This window comes from Monodon monoceros, unplaced genomic scaffold, assembly GCF_005190385.1.
Source record: "Monodon monoceros isolate NGI ecotype Baffin Bay Population unplaced genomic scaffold, NGI_Narwhal_1 Super_Scaffold_13, whole genome shotgun sequence".
Taxonomy (NCBI): Eukaryota; Metazoa; Chordata; class Mammalia; order Artiodactyla; family Monodontidae; genus Monodon; species Monodon monoceros.
Genome location: NW_021703769.1, coordinates 63,014,665 through 63,029,687, shown reverse-complemented (window position 1 = coordinate 63,029,687; position 15,023 = coordinate 63,014,665). Strand labels below are relative to the sequence as shown.

The 15,023-nt window shown below is 37.1% G+C and overlaps 1 protein-coding gene across 4 annotated transcripts in view; it reads left to right on the top strand.

Annotated features, from left to right (window-relative positions):
- The window catches only part of SMG1 (SMG1 nonsense mediated mRNA decay associated PI3K related kinase), a 96,944-nt gene that overhangs the window by 40,274 nt on the left and 41,647 nt on the right, over positions 1–15,023 (top strand). For all 4 annotated transcript variants that reach the window (XM_029219728.1, XM_029219727.1, XM_029219730.1 and 1 more), the window contains 16 exons: positions 199–468; positions 1,988–2,118; positions 2,632–2,793; positions 3,228–3,346; positions 3,815–3,902; positions 3,992–4,093; positions 4,488–4,628; positions 5,224–5,423; positions 5,818–6,014; positions 6,183–6,344; positions 7,798–7,952; positions 9,642–9,784; positions 9,935–10,136; positions 12,970–13,079; positions 13,751–13,898; positions 14,284–14,443. In XM_029219728.1, the coding sequence (XP_029075561.1) occupies positions 199–468; positions 1,988–2,118; positions 2,632–2,793; positions 3,228–3,346; positions 3,815–3,902; positions 3,992–4,093; positions 4,488–4,628; positions 5,224–5,423; positions 5,818–6,014; positions 6,183–6,344; positions 7,798–7,952; positions 9,642–9,784; positions 9,935–10,136; positions 12,970–13,079; positions 13,751–13,898; positions 14,284–14,443 (2,490 nt within the window). The remainder of the gene's footprint in view (positions 1–198; positions 469–1,987; positions 2,119–2,631; positions 2,794–3,227; positions 3,347–3,814; positions 3,903–3,991; positions 4,094–4,487; positions 4,629–5,223; positions 5,424–5,817; positions 6,015–6,182; positions 6,345–7,797; positions 7,953–9,641; positions 9,785–9,934; positions 10,137–12,969; positions 13,080–13,750; positions 13,899–14,283; positions 14,444–15,023) is intronic.

Below are 15,023 nucleotides of genomic sequence, written 5' to 3'. Positions count from 1 at the left end.
TTTTTAAATAAAGCTTTATAAATTTTAAAATGCTTACTGATACTATGTAGGTTTCCTAAATTGCTTTTTTAAAAATTAAGGTCTTTGGTGTTTTGGACAGTAAATGTATCCGTCTTAAACTGATGTGCATCATCACCATTATGCAGATAGTAATATACTTTCCATTTAATTATCACTTTCCTGAATTCTTGTTTTAAGGTTGTTGCTGTAGCCCATGCTGTTTATCAAGCAGTGCTCAGCCTGAAGAATATTCCTGTTCTGGAGACTGCCTATAAATTAATTTTGGGAGAAATGACTTGTGCCCTAAACAACCTGTTACATAGTCTACAACTTCCTGATGCCTGTTCCGAAATAAAACATGAGGCTTTTAAGAATCATGTATTCAATGTAGACAATGCAAAATTTGTAGTTATATTTGACCTCAGTGCTCTGACTACAATTGGAAATGCTAAAAACTCACTGATTGGGGTGAGTATTTACTTGTAATGTCTTTGTTTTATCCCATTTCAGCCTCTTCTTATTGCATGTTTACATATTTCATTTACCTATCAAGGCAGTGTGTCTACAGAATCACATAGATCAAACGGCCATATTTTGGACATGCCTGGATAATTAAAATTGACAGGAATATTTTCTTGCCATTATGTTTAGCTCTTGCTTTCCTTGATAAGTTTTTTATATTTGTTTTATTTTTTACAAAATGTATTTTAATGTTTTCTCCTATTTACTCTAGCATGCTTTTAGAAAAATTGTCAACATTTTCCACAGGACAAGTTTGTATAGTTCTTTTAATATGCAACCCCTTCTTCCCCTGGTACTCTTTTCCTTCTTCCCACTAGAGTTAGTGCTTCCATATGGTCCTTATTTTTTGACTAACTACTTTTCTCTAGGAACATTCATATGTTCTTTTGGAAAAAGAATAAAGATTTCCTGTAAGAAATTTGAAGTGACCATGCTTTTCATTTATAATTATTGCTGTGGTTAGTATATTCCTCCCTCCTATTGGACCTTGCAGGATTGAAAAACATGATTTATAATGAAAAGTAATGGGATATTATTAAGGGGATAATGTAGTCTAAGAGAGAAGGGAGGGAAGAGTCAAGATTTGATGTTTATATTTGCATGCTTTCCATATTGTTAGATCAGACTGCCCTGTGTCCCTCCATAGCTGCTCTTTCCCTCACTGCTAGGCTGCGGTAGACTCTTCTATTCTTTGCATTCTAAAATTTGGTTGTTGAGAAATTCACATTGTGCTCAGATTTGAGGTTTACATCCTGCACTCTGGAAATGAGAGGGAGTCGGGACCGGGCAGTCAGATGGAAAGGAGTATCTTAGCAATGGAAAGAAAGGGAAGGATGGAAAAGGCTTAGAGTGGCAGAGTGTGCCTTTTTTCCTCACTGGACAGGGCAACTTGCCATTTGAAGTACATGGAAAACTGAGGAAATACGATCTACTACACTGAAGGGTGCAAGGGCTTTGTTTAGACGAAGGATCAGCAAATTACAGTCCATGGACCAAATCTAGCCCACTACGTGTTTTTTTTTTCTTTCTTAAAAAAATATTGAGATATAATTCACATACATTATAATACTCATTTAAAGTATGCAATTCAGTGACTTTTAGTATACTCACAGAATTGTGCAACCATCACCAAACATCACCTCTTTCTGTAAAGAATTTTTATTGGAACATAGCCACTTTTATTCCTGTTTTTTTGTCTGTAACTTTTCTCTCTGCAGTGGCAGAATTGAGGAGTTGGACATTGTACCAGAGGTGTCATGTGGCCTGCAAAGGCTGAGATATTTACTCTCATCTTCACAAGAGATATTTGTTGATCCCAGGTTTAGTGTACTAGCTTGTTTCCAAATTTAAATCTGTCAATTTTAATTTTTAAAAATGTGTAGACATATTTTGAAGGATAAACTTTTTGTATGCTCATGTATGTCTTGTAGGAGCCATACGTTTACTTTCTTTTGTATGTCATCAGATGTGGGCGCTGTCTCCAACTGTCTTTGCACTCCTTAGTAAGAATCTGATGGTTGTGCATGGCGACCTGGCTGTTCACTTCCCTGCCATTCAGTACGCAGTGCTCTACACATTGTATTCTCATTGTACCAGGTAATGTATTTACATATACTTCTTAAGAAAAAAAAATTTTTTTTTAAAAGGGAAGATGGGTCCTTTAGAGTATACATTTATTTTATAAGTTTATTTTATTTTATAAATTTATTTTCGGCTGTATTGGGTCTTCATTGCTGTGTGCGGGCTTTCTCTAGTGGCGAGCGGGAGCTACTCTTCGTTGTGAGTGGGCTTCTCATTGCGGTGGCTTCTCTTGTTGTGGAGCATGGGCTTCAGAAGTTGTGGCACTCGGGCTCAGTAGTTGTGGCTCGCGGGCTCTAGAGCGCAGGCTCAGTAGTTGTGGCGCAAGGGCTTAGTTGCTCTGTGGCATGTGGGATCTTCCCCGACCAGGGATCGAACCATGTCCCCTGCATTGGCAGGCGGATTCTTAACCACTGCGCCACCAAGGAAGTCCCTAGAGTACATTTTTTAAAATGTGTATTGACTTAACTTTGGAATTGCCTTTTTTTTAAACATGAGAGATGAAAAGATGATCCAAATTTTGTCTTCCAGGCATGACCACTTTATATCTAGCAGTCTTAGTTCCTCGTCCCCATCCTTGTTTGATGGAGCGGTGATTAGTACTGTAACTACAGCTACAAAAAAACATTTCTCAATTATATTAAATCTCCTGGGAATATTGCTTAAGAAAGATAATCTTAACCAGGACACAAGGTAACTAATACTTATAATATTGTTTCTAACTTTTGTTAATTTGGCTTCATAATTTGAGAAAAAGAAATGAAGACTGTCATTTGAATGGGTAGAGCAACGTCTTCATTATGAAACACTTTAAATTTTTGTTTTATTATTTAATCTAGAATTTCTTTCCTGAAAGAATTACATAAAACCTCCCCCTCCTGCAATATTTTATAGATGAATGTATTTATAGAGATTTAAAAATATTTTTTGCTACAATTTATGCTAGTTTGGGGAGATTTTCTTAAAAGACAGTTTTGGCAAAGGAATTTCTCTAGTTTTAATATTTGTTTCTTATCGCTTGAGGTATTTAAAAGACCAAAAGAAAACTAATGTAAAAAGAATAGGTTTTTCAAGGTGTTTTTCTATTTTTTTTTAATGTGAAATCAACTGTATATTTTGTGTTTCAGGAAACTATTAATGACCTGGGCTTTGGAAGTGGCTGTTTTAATGAGGAAGTCTGAAACATACGCACCTTTATTCTCTCTTCCATCTTTCCATAAATTTTGCAAAGGCCTTTTAGCCAACAGTAAGAATCTGAGATTATTTAATTTTGTTAATCAGTGCTTAAAAGAGATCTTTGTTAATGGCAGAAAGATAGTCACTTGAGTGCTTTTCATGACTGGAGATGTATCATCCCCATTTTAATGACAAATGCATAATCTGTCTTAATTTTTTTGCCATTCTTAATATGTGAAAAACAAGTTGTTTTTAAGTGATTGTCACATTTTTAAGCTTATGTGATTGTTTATACATTCCATGTACTTTTAAAGTTTCCTTCAGAGAAAGGTTTGGGTGAAGACTAGTCACCCTGAGTGGGTTTTGTTGAGAGTATCATTTTCCCAAATGTTACTGCCAGTGATGGTTCCAGGCAGGAGCAGCCCCTCATCCATAGTAGGCACTCATTGTTTATTGAAATGAATGGGTTCAGAAAATTATGACATAGTGGCATATAATTTCTTCTGGCAAGCTGAAAGTGTCTTTAAATTTTTAATAGCTCTTGTCGAAGATGTGAATATCTGTCTACAAGCATGCAGCAGTCTACATGCTTTGTCCTCTTCCTTACCAGACGATCTTTTACAGAGGTATGGATTAAAGATCCAATATTTTGACCCTGGCCCTTTTGATCTTTGGAAATATTCCACACTTGTATTATCTGTTTCATTTTTTGTAGGTGTGTTGATGTTTGCCGTGTTCAACTAGTCCATAGTGGAACTCGTATTCGACAAGCATTTGGAAAGCTATTGAAGTCAATTCCTTTAGATGTTGTCTTGAGGTATGTTGGTGCAAAGACATCCCACAATGTTTAGTTCAGGAAAAGACAAGTTGCCTATTAGTGAATTAATATCTCATCTTGTATGGCACTTCTCAGTGACTGAAGAGATGATAATTGCTACAGAATAATACTTATAATGTCAAAATATGTTTCTCAGTAGTTATTATTCATAAAACTAAATTGTATTCTTTTATAGTTTTAAATTAGGTCAATTTTGGTGCTTTAAGAACCTTAAATTTCAAAGTTGTAACATTTCTGTATGTATTTTTTAAGTCTTAATTTTATCAGTTTTTACTTTCAAATTTAGTTGGCAGGGAAATGATTCATTTCCAGTATGAACTAACTTTTTAACGAAAACATTTTGCATAACAATGACTTTATTTTCTGTCTACAGCAATAACAACCACACAGAAATTCAAGAAATTTCTTTAGCATTAAGAAGTCACATGAGTAAAGCGCCAAGTAACACATTCCACCCACAAGATTTCTCTGATGTTATTAGTTTTATTTTGTATGGGAACTCTCATAGAACAGGGTAAGATTATTTCTTTGACTCTTTCATCTGGGAAAAGTAATTTAAATATACATGAATGTCTTAACCCTGTGCCCAGTTTTGAGGAGAAAATATGTCAGGGGTGGCAGAGTAGAAAGTAATATTCTTCTCAAATGGGTTGTTTTAAGTTTTCAGTAGGAGGAGGAATTGCTTTGAAGATGGCATCTGAAGAAATAAAAATGGGCTTTGCAACTGACAGTGATGGTGAAATGTAGTTGACAATTAACTGATCTGACCTAGTCATCAGTGCTTTGCAGAGGGGCCTGGGGGCATAGGCATTCTGGAGATTTTTAGTTGCAATGAATGTTTTATCCTGATAGCCAAATTGTCATGAGCCTTTTACCCTAATAATCTGTCTATACCATACCCCATCCTATTTCAACTCTAAAAGACCTCTTTAAAATGAGAGGTGGGGACAATGCTTCCCAATTTTACATGTTTGCCTTTTTCAAGTAGGGAAGATTGTAGTCCCCTACTCCCATTTCCCTTGCAGTTTGTTTTTTGTTTTTGTCTTTTTTTTTTTTTTTTTTTTAACGAAGTTATCATTGTCTGTTAAATATGAAACTGCTTTTCCCAGGAAGGACAATTGGTTAGAAAGATTGTTCTATAGCTGCCAGAGACTGGATAAACGTGACCAATCAACAATTCCCCGCAATCTACTAAAGACAGATGCTGTCCTTTGGCAGTGGGCTATTTGGGAAGCAGCGCAGTTCACTGTCCTTTCTAAGTTGAGAACCCCACTGGGCAGAGCTCAGGATACCTTCCAGACAATTGAAGGTAATTGACTCTGCATTGTTTCAAACTTTGTGATGTAAATACTTTCAAGCTTACATTAAGAAATAATGGATTTCTTATCTTGTTAAAGCAAAAATTTGAGAGTATACGACTTTTTTCTTTAGTACTTTATCAGTTAATCTTTTAGATATGTTTGTTAGAATAAACTTTTACTAAATAATCATGTTGTATGTGTTTTTGTTCACAAATTTAGGGGATTTGTGTGGAGAAGATGTTTTTTTCCTCTAAAAATGAAAAGATCTTGTTGGGACTTTTGTTTCTAAATGATGAATATACAGAGGATACTTGATAAATGTGAATTTGTGAAATTATCTCTAAGAACTTCTAGAATCTTTGAAGATTCCTTTTAAATTTGGAATGCTGTTTTTGGTTTTAGGTATCATTAGAAGTCTTGCAGCTCACACATTAAACCCCGATCAAGATGTTAGTCAGTGGACAACTGCAGACAATGATGAAGGCCACAGTAGCAACCAGCTTAGACTTGTGCTTCTTCTGCAGTATCTGGAAAACCTGGAGAAGTTAATGTATAATGCATATGAGGGATGTGCCAATGCATTAACATCACCTCCCAAGGTTGGTTTCAGTGGGCTGAATGTTGCTTGGTCAGTTTCGTGGTCAAACCTGGCAGTGTGTGTGTGCAGAGCTGAAATCGCAGTGGACCTATGTATATGCTTTATGTGTATTTGAGACATCTCTGCCTGTAATTTGAACCAGTCCTGAGCTCTTCTTTCTCGTCTAAAGGTCATTAGGACTTTTTTCTATACCAATCGCCAAACTTGTCAAGACTGGCTGACTCGGATCCGACTCTCCATCATGAGGGTTGGATTGTTGGCAGGACAGCCTGCTGTGACAGTGAGACATGGCTTCGACTTGCTTACAGAAATGAAGACAAATTCATCTCAGGTAAAGTGGTGTGTGTGTGGAGTTAATTAAATCTGTTAATTAGAAAAATTTGGGCTTAATTCCTTTGGTATGATCTAATCTATGGATAAAAGAAGTTAAAGGTTCTATTCATTTTTTTTAAATATAATTTTATTTATTTATTAATTATTTTTGGCTCTGTTGGATCTTCGTTTCTGTGCAAGGGCTTTCTCTAGTTGCAGCGAGCGGGGGCCACTCTTCATTGCAGTGCGCGGGCCTCTAACTGTTGCGGCCTCTCTTGCTGCGGAGCACATGCTCCAGATAGGCAGGCTCAGTAGTTGTGGCTCATGGGTCCAGTTGCTCCGCGGCATGTGGGATCTTCCCATACCAGGGCTCGAACCCGTGTCCCCTGCATTGGCAGGCCGATTCTCAACCACTGTGCCACCGGGGAAGCCCCCATTTTTTTTTTAATGAACTTTAAAAAAAATATATTTATTCATTTATTTCATTTTTGGCTGCATTGGGTCTTCGCTGCTGTATGCGGGTCCTCTCTAGTTGCTGAGAGCGGCGGCCACTCTTCGCTGTGGTAGCCTCTCCTGTTGCGGAGCATGGGCTCTAGGCACGTGGGCTTCAGTAGTTGTGGCTCATGGGCTCCAGAGTGCAGGCTCAGCAGCTGTGGCATATGGGCTTAGCTGCTCTACAGCATGCAGGATCCTCCCGGACCAGGGCTTGAACCCGTGTACCCTGCATTGGCAGGCGGATTCCCAACCACTGTGCCACCAGGGAAGCCCGGTTCTATTCATTTTTAAGGCTTTTGTTCCAGTATTTTTATACAAGCAGTAACTTCCAGGGTCACCTATTCATATTTTTTACTTAGAATGAAAATATTCATTACTTATGCTTAAGGGTTAGAACTTTAAAGGTAATTCTAAGAAATTTGTGTATAGAAGAAAGAATTTTTATAACAATTTATAATGATTATATAAGTATAAGAAAGTAATAATTTTATAATAGATGTAACAGTATAGTACTAATAATGTTATAATGTAGGGAAATGTGCTGGCTAGTAAGTAGGGTCACTAAGTAAGTGGAATCCAAAAATTGCACATGTTTACTAGTTAAGGTAATGTCAGTAGGCAATATTCAAAGACATAAAATTAAGCATTCTTTAATTCATGGTTATTTAATTTTTGTTTTATATTTACTTCACGTGTTACTCCCAAAGATGCCACAGTTTAAATGTTTAAGTAAGTTTGTTTTGTAAAGACTGACACACATGTGCTATTAAGGTCCATCACCACCACCCCCCTTTGTATCTACATTATATGTAACATTTTAGGTAATTCCAATAATGCAGTTTCATTGTTGTAAAAATAATTGTTAAATAAATTTGACTTCAGGCTTTAGATTGTGATCCGTAGTTATAAATTTAGTAGAGATTTGGATTTTGAAGGTATTGAGGTCTGTGATTGATTTTTCTGAATGCCACTCTCAGGGGAATGAATTGGAAGTAACTATCATGATGGTGGTAGAAGCACTGTGTGAACTTCATTGTCCTGAAGCTATACAGGGAATTGCTGCCTGGTCATCTTCGGTCATTGGAAAAAATCTTCTCTGGATTAATTCAGTGGCCCAACAGGCTGAAGGGAGGTAAGTTGGAAGGAAGGAAATGGGTGATAGGATTTCTCTGTGTTAAATTTTTTTGTATTACTGACTAACATTGTAATTAAATGTTAATTACGCTTAATGTTGATTCTTAATTGATAACCTTTCATGTAAGAGTCTGATACAAATTGCCCTTTATGGCCAGAGTTCTTGCTCATTAGCTCTGTGCACTAAATGTTCAAACTCATCGCTCTAGGTAAACTCATTCAGTGCCTCTATGTATGCTTATGTAAGTTTTACCAAATCTGGAAAATGTAGGGAAAATAAAAGAATGGCTCATAATTCCATCTCTTAGTGGCAACTGTTAGTTTTGGTGTACATATATGCCTTCTTTCTAGTTCTTTTTTCTCTTATATATAGTTTTTTATCCTCTTCACAGAATAGCAGTATTTCTGCTGGTCTCATGATTTTGCTTTTTCTACTCAGCAATATTTAAAAAAATATTTTGCCATGTTAAATATTCTACGATGTGATTTTTAACAGCACATTTCTTTTTCTTTTTTTGGGGGGAATGCACCATAATTTAACGTTCCTTATTGTTGGACAGCAAGGTTATTTGTGATGTTTGTACTAATCTTAATGCACCATGGTACTTAATTCTTTGCATGCATTCCTACAAGTTGATTTACTAGAAGAAAGGCTATAGACCATAAGGCATATGATATAGACTATTGCTAATTTACCCTACATAAAAGATGGTTCCAATTTGTATCTCTAACAGTAGAGTAACACCTCTTCCCTGCACGTTTGTGAATACAGAGGGCTACTGAGAAACAAGAACCCTGCCACCATATTAGTGAAAATGTTTAATTTACATTTCTTTATTAATAATAGAACTTTCCCCATATGTTATTGACCATTTGTGATTTTTAAAAACATAGATTATGTCTTTGTGGCCTCTCGGTTTTTTCATTATTGATCTGTGAGATTTTATTATACACCAAGATTATTGATGCTAACTTCTTGATTGGTAATTTGTTTTTAATGTTCATGTTTTTTTAAAAATAAATTTATTTATTTTTATTTTTGGCTGTGTTGGGTCTTTGTTGCTGTGTGGGGGCTTTTTCTTGTTGCGGTGAGCAGGGGTTACTCTTCGCTGCAGTGCGTGGGCTTCTCATTGCAGTGGCTTCTCTTGTTGCGGAGCACGGGCTCTAGGTGTGCAGGCTTCAGTAGTTGTGGCACGCAGGCTCAGTAGTTGTGGCTCACGGGCTCTAGAGCACAGGCTTAGTTGCTCCACGGCATGTGCGATCTTCCCCGACCAGGGCTCCAACCTGTGTCCCCTGCATTGGCAGGCAGATTCTTAACCACTGTGCCACCAGGGAAGTCCCTTTTTTTTTTTGGATGCCCAGAAGTTTCAAATTATGATGTCATTAGATCTGTTAACTTTATGTATTTTTTTTCTTGTGTTTGTTTTTCTATTTAGTCTTTGCACACATTGAGATTAAATACTGATATATTCTGTTAGTTATTTTATACTGTCTCTTAAACATTTAACTATTTTTGAACTTATTTTCATTTTTTGTGAGGAAGAGATCTAATTTTGTGCCTGCTCAACCCCACACAGAATAATCAACTCATTGTCTCAGCTCAATTGATTAACTCATTCTTGCCAGTTTTTTAGAAATGAAATATGTGGATAATTAAAAAATAAGACTGTTTGAACTTGTGTTGAAGGTTTGAAAAGGCCTCTGTGGAATACCAGGAGCACCTGTGTGCCATGACAGGTGTTGATTGCTGCATCTCCAGCTTCGACAAATCTGTTCTCACATTGGCTAATGCTGGGCGTAACAGTGCCAGCCCCAAACATTCTTTGAATGGTGAGCATTCAGGGTTTAAATAAAAAGTTGTAGTCAAATAGTTTGTGCTCATGATCTTACTGTATATTTTTAGATTTCTCTGCTCTTTGAAATATTTATAACCGCTTTGGGTCTCTCTCTCTCTCTATTTTATGAAATACTTTCACTCAGGTGAATCCAGAAAAACTGTGCTGTCCAAACCAACTGACTCTTCTCCTGAGGTTATAAATTATTTGGGAAATAAAGCATGTGAGTGCTACATTTCAATTGCTGATTGGACTGCTGTACAGGAATGGCAGAATGCTATCCATGACTTGAAAAAGAGTACCAGCAGTACTTCTCTCAACCTAAAAGCTGATTTCAACTACATAAAGTAAGGATTTCTTACCCCATTAAACAAATTTTCAGTAAATTTAAAGTCTTCTTTTATGGCAGAAAAATATTAAAATTGTCCATATTTACTATGGCACGATGGTTATAGTTCTAATAATACTGCCATTCTAAAAATGACTACAATGAAAAACCAACATTAGAGGTGAGGTGGGTATTCATGCAATGGGAAGACAGATTTCTATGTTGAAGCAGTCATTTGGTATTGATTCTCAGAGCCTGTTCTAAAATCATGATGAATATAAAGAGAAATTTGTCACTGCTTTAGAAAGGATAACGTTTGATGGCTTTGTTTCTAAATTAGGTGTGAATATATCAAAAACATTTATTATAAAGAGGTCAGAGTTTATGACATTTGTAAATTAAACTCCCTTTTTTGTTTTTCCCTTATTCCTCTCTGCATTTATTAATCTCTTAATTTGAAATTTGAGTACAGGCTGTGTCCCAGACACTTCGCTGGGATGATAAGGGTCATTAGCTGTCCTCACCATCAAGGAGCTCAGCTTGTAGTGAGTAAATGAATTAATGGGTAGTTTCAGCATTGAGCACGTACTGAGTGCCAGCCACTGGGGTGTAGCACTGTGTACGACAGACACAAATTCTAACCCTTGAGGAGCTAACCTTCTAGTGAGGAGGAGACACACAGACTAGGTTGGGGAATGCCATCAGGATGTCATTTGAGCACAGACTTGAAACAGACCTGACGCAAGGATGATAGGCTTGGAGTGTTCTGGAAATGCCTGGGAAGCCACTGTGGTTGGAGCAGAGTGAATAATAGATAAGGGTAGAGAAGTAGGTGGGAACTCTGAAAAAGACTTTGACTCCCAATAAGGTAGGAAATCTTAGGTGGGATTTGAGTAAGAGAGGCATATCATGATCTGACTTACTGGCTCACTCTGCTGGGTTGTCAGGAGACTGGAGGTAAAGGGCCAGCGTGGACGCATGTAGACCATTGATCTGTGGGGCAAAGGTAGAGGGAGGAAAACAGATGCTATTAATTGAAGTAGGAACACACAGCGAACAATGAAGTATGTTTAAAGTATGTGAAATATGCAGACAAGATTGTTTTAGTAAGCAGTTAAGAATTGGATTTGGAACTAAGGTGAAAACCCTAAGCTGGAGAGAGATTTGGGGAATCATTAGTATATAGGTGATACTTACAGGCCCTCTTTCTTTTTCACTCTTTATACTCCAGAGCCTTCATAAACCACCAAACCACAGATAATGCTCTGGAGAAGAGTGAGTGAAAAAGAAAGAGGGCCATGGTGAGAGTCCTTTTGAGCATCTTTGTTAAGGGATGGGAGAAGAAGCCGCTGAAGAAAACACAAGGACATTGAGGAAGGCAATGTTAGAGATGCAGAAGAACCAGACAGGAATAATCATCCTTGTAGGGAGCTTCATAGACTTTGAGCAAGAAGAGCTTTGTAGAGAGAGAAGGAGAAGCAGCCAGGTTGAATACTGTGGAGTGGTGGAGAAACTTGAAAATGAAGTTTTAGTTAGGTTAATTGGGTAATGAAGTCAAGGAAGGAACGCTGTGGCTGGAACAGAGTACTGTGTGTTTATTATAAATGTTGGAGAGATTAAATGTTCTTTTAAGCCTTGGGGAAGGAGCCATAAGAAGACAGGTTGAAGAAGCAGGGTAAAGAAGAGTGATTGAAGGATTAACTGGACTCCACCTTTCCTGTGCCTCAAGGAAAGCAGTTAAAGTTGGATATATACAGTTTGGGGAGTGCATGTGGATTGGGGGGTAAAGGTAGAGAAAATGAAAACAGTCTGTGTTTGTTTTTTTCCTGAGGTGTCAGTCATTAGCTGAAAGTGCAAGGGCATTGTAGAGCATAGTGGGGACACAGCAGACCTGCCGTTTCTGTGGTGGCAGAAATGATAAGTGTGTTGGTCACCACACCGAGACAGTTCATCAGTGCCAAGTGATTATGGCTCACCTGAGAAGCTGATGGTTGCATTGATCCAAGCTTGGGGTTTATTAAGGTAGAAGCAGGTACAGTCAAGTGATGTACACTTTCAGTGCTATATTCAGTGCTGGAAATGTAAGGGAGGTGACATAGTGAGAGGGACAGGAAAAGATGAGAGATTAATGGAAAAGAGGGAAATTGAAAAACTGTAAGTCATCTTGTTGGTTGGAGAACAGCTGTAATAGGAATGCGAACAGAATGCAAGATCTGGAAGTAGCAGTGGGTTGCTAGGAGGGTAAGGCCCTCATCCTGGCATTGAAGCTACAGACTATCGGAAGGAGTTCCAGAGGTGTACCATTTTCAGGTAAGGTGAGGAGAAGGGAAGGAAAAATTCTTTGAAAGAAGAGAAACAGCTTCCAGGAAACAGTGGAAAAGGGAGAGGAGGAGGGAGGCCAGCAATGAAAGAAGGCAGGAGTAGGATATCAGATTGAGATTAATAGAATAGGAGACCTACTGGGGCTTGCGCTTTAGGTGAGCAGTGAGGCCATGCAGGGAATTTAGTGGTAACTTGGGGAGAACTAGATGTTGAAGTTGCCCTGCAGAGCTCTACTGTTAGTGTTTTGGTCGGGCCCCCAAGGATAACAGACTGCAAAAAGAGGAAGGAAACATGGAGGGTTGAGTATGCTAAACTGAATGTCTGTAGCTATGACTTTCCAGTTTGCCACTCTAATTAAGATGGTAGTCACATCTTCAAAGTAAAAATAAAATGGTGGCCTACGTGGAAGGAACTTTCATCAAAGGAATTCTGTATAACTGCTTTCTTTTTCTAGAATTTGTTCTGTATTTTTGAATGGTTCCACAGGCTGGATAGAGTGTAAAACAAGCTAACCAATATTTTAATTACAGATCACTAAGCAGTTTTGAATCTGGAGAGTTTGTTGAATGTACTGAGCAATTAGAATTGTTGCCAGGAGAAAATATCAATCTACTTGCTGGAGGATCAAAAGAAAAAATAGGTATTTGAGATAATTTTAAAATTAAGTATTTTAATGAACAAGTTGTTTAAAATGTTTGACTTAGTATATTTTAGTGGAAAATCTGGAAGTTTTTCTGTACATTTTTTGGGGCAGAGTGTGAGGCAAAAAATTAGGGCTGTTCCCTTTACCTTTGATTTAGCAAATGAAAAATAGTTTAATTCAAATTAAGCAAACTAAGAAAGGCTACTGTAACACTTAGAGATTTATCTAGCCATTTTCTTTGAAAAAGTGCAAGTTGTGTTTAAATATTTTTCTTGCTTGACATCTTGATGTGGTTCATTAATTAATTTCTTTGTCACAACTGAAGCATTTTGTAAAATGTAGTACTGAAGTTAGTATTACGAATATTTTGTGTGTTAACATTGACTTGCTAAATTCAGTGTTTGCCCCTTTTAAGTAATAGGTTGACTTACTGATTTTTGAGTCTTTGAACTCATTTTGAGAGGTCTGAGGTATTATTTTATGTGAAGTATTTTTATATAGCTACCAGAAATGCTTAATCATAGTATCTGAACTTAATATGAAACTGCCTGAACTTAAATATGAACTTAAACATGAAAGGAGGTATTCATTGGTGATTGTTTTTTAATACTGTCAAGGTACCTTGTTAAAAGCAAATTAACTTAGTGGAACTTATTCAATTTCTGTAGATATGAAAAAACTGCTTCCTAACATGTTAAGTCCAGATCCAAGGGAACTTCAGAAGTCCATTGAAGTTCAGTTGTTGAGAAGTTCTGTTTGTTTGGCAACTGCTTTAAACCACATAGAACAAGATCAGAAGTGGCAGTCTATAACTGAGTAAGTGTAAGCCTAAGGAGGTAAATATGCATTATGTGTACCATATGGTAAATGTGTGTAGATTGGTGGGGGTGAGACAGTTACCAGATCACTGCAGCGCTAGTCATGATAGCTTCATTTTAGTTGTAGAAGTCATATGATATGTGAATGTCACTTGCTAATATACAGAGGTTGAAACTAAGTAAAATTAAAAGTTTTATATCCCCAAAAGCTAATATTGATATCTTGACTTGCTTGTGTCATTTTACTTAAGAGCAGGCAGTTCCTTTTTCTTCCCCCACTTTGGATGCCAGTATAATAGCATCTTATCACACTGCCATATCCCTTTAGTGGTTACAAGTTGGAAAATCTTATTTATTAATTAGCAGTAAATATTTTCTTTCAGAAACGTGGTGAAGTACTTGAAGCAAACCTGCCGCATAGCTGTTGGGCCACTGAGACTTTCTACTTTAACGGTTTCACAGTCTCTGCCAGTTCTAAGTACCTTACAGCTGTATTGCTCTTCTGCTTTGGAGAACACAGTTTCTAGCAGACTTTCAACAGAGGTGTGTATATGTGTATTTTTAACCAGGATATCCTTCTGAACATTAATAGGCATTAGTGTGGAATAAAGGCTGTTTTTCACATTTTTAAAATAGCATTTTTAGCATTTTTTGGACAAGCTAGTAAGTAAATCCAGAAATCTAAAATTCCATTTTCAGGCAAATTTTTATTGGAGAAGTATGTGAGGAAGATGGAACCTAAGATGTATAATCTCAAGGATGGCTGGTTGCTTAGGGTTTTTTCTCCCTCCCTCCCTCCCTCCCTCCCTCCCTCCCTCCCTCCCTCCATTTTTTTGGAAGAGGAGTTGGTTACGTAAATGTATACCAGATTATATAAATTTCAGATTTGACTGAAAAGAAGAGACTGTGCCTCTTCCTTCCAAATAGGGTAAAGTTTAACCAAAGATGGGCCCTTCCCAAAGGAAATAATCTTTGAGAATCTGTTTATGAAGCAGTAGTTCTATGTTTTTCTGTAACTTAGCTTCTGCTTTATAGTAAATGAGCTGTTTATTTTTTATAAAAATGTGACTGCTTTATTGATAAGTACAATGATAAATTGGACTTAATATTCTGAAAAAAGTTT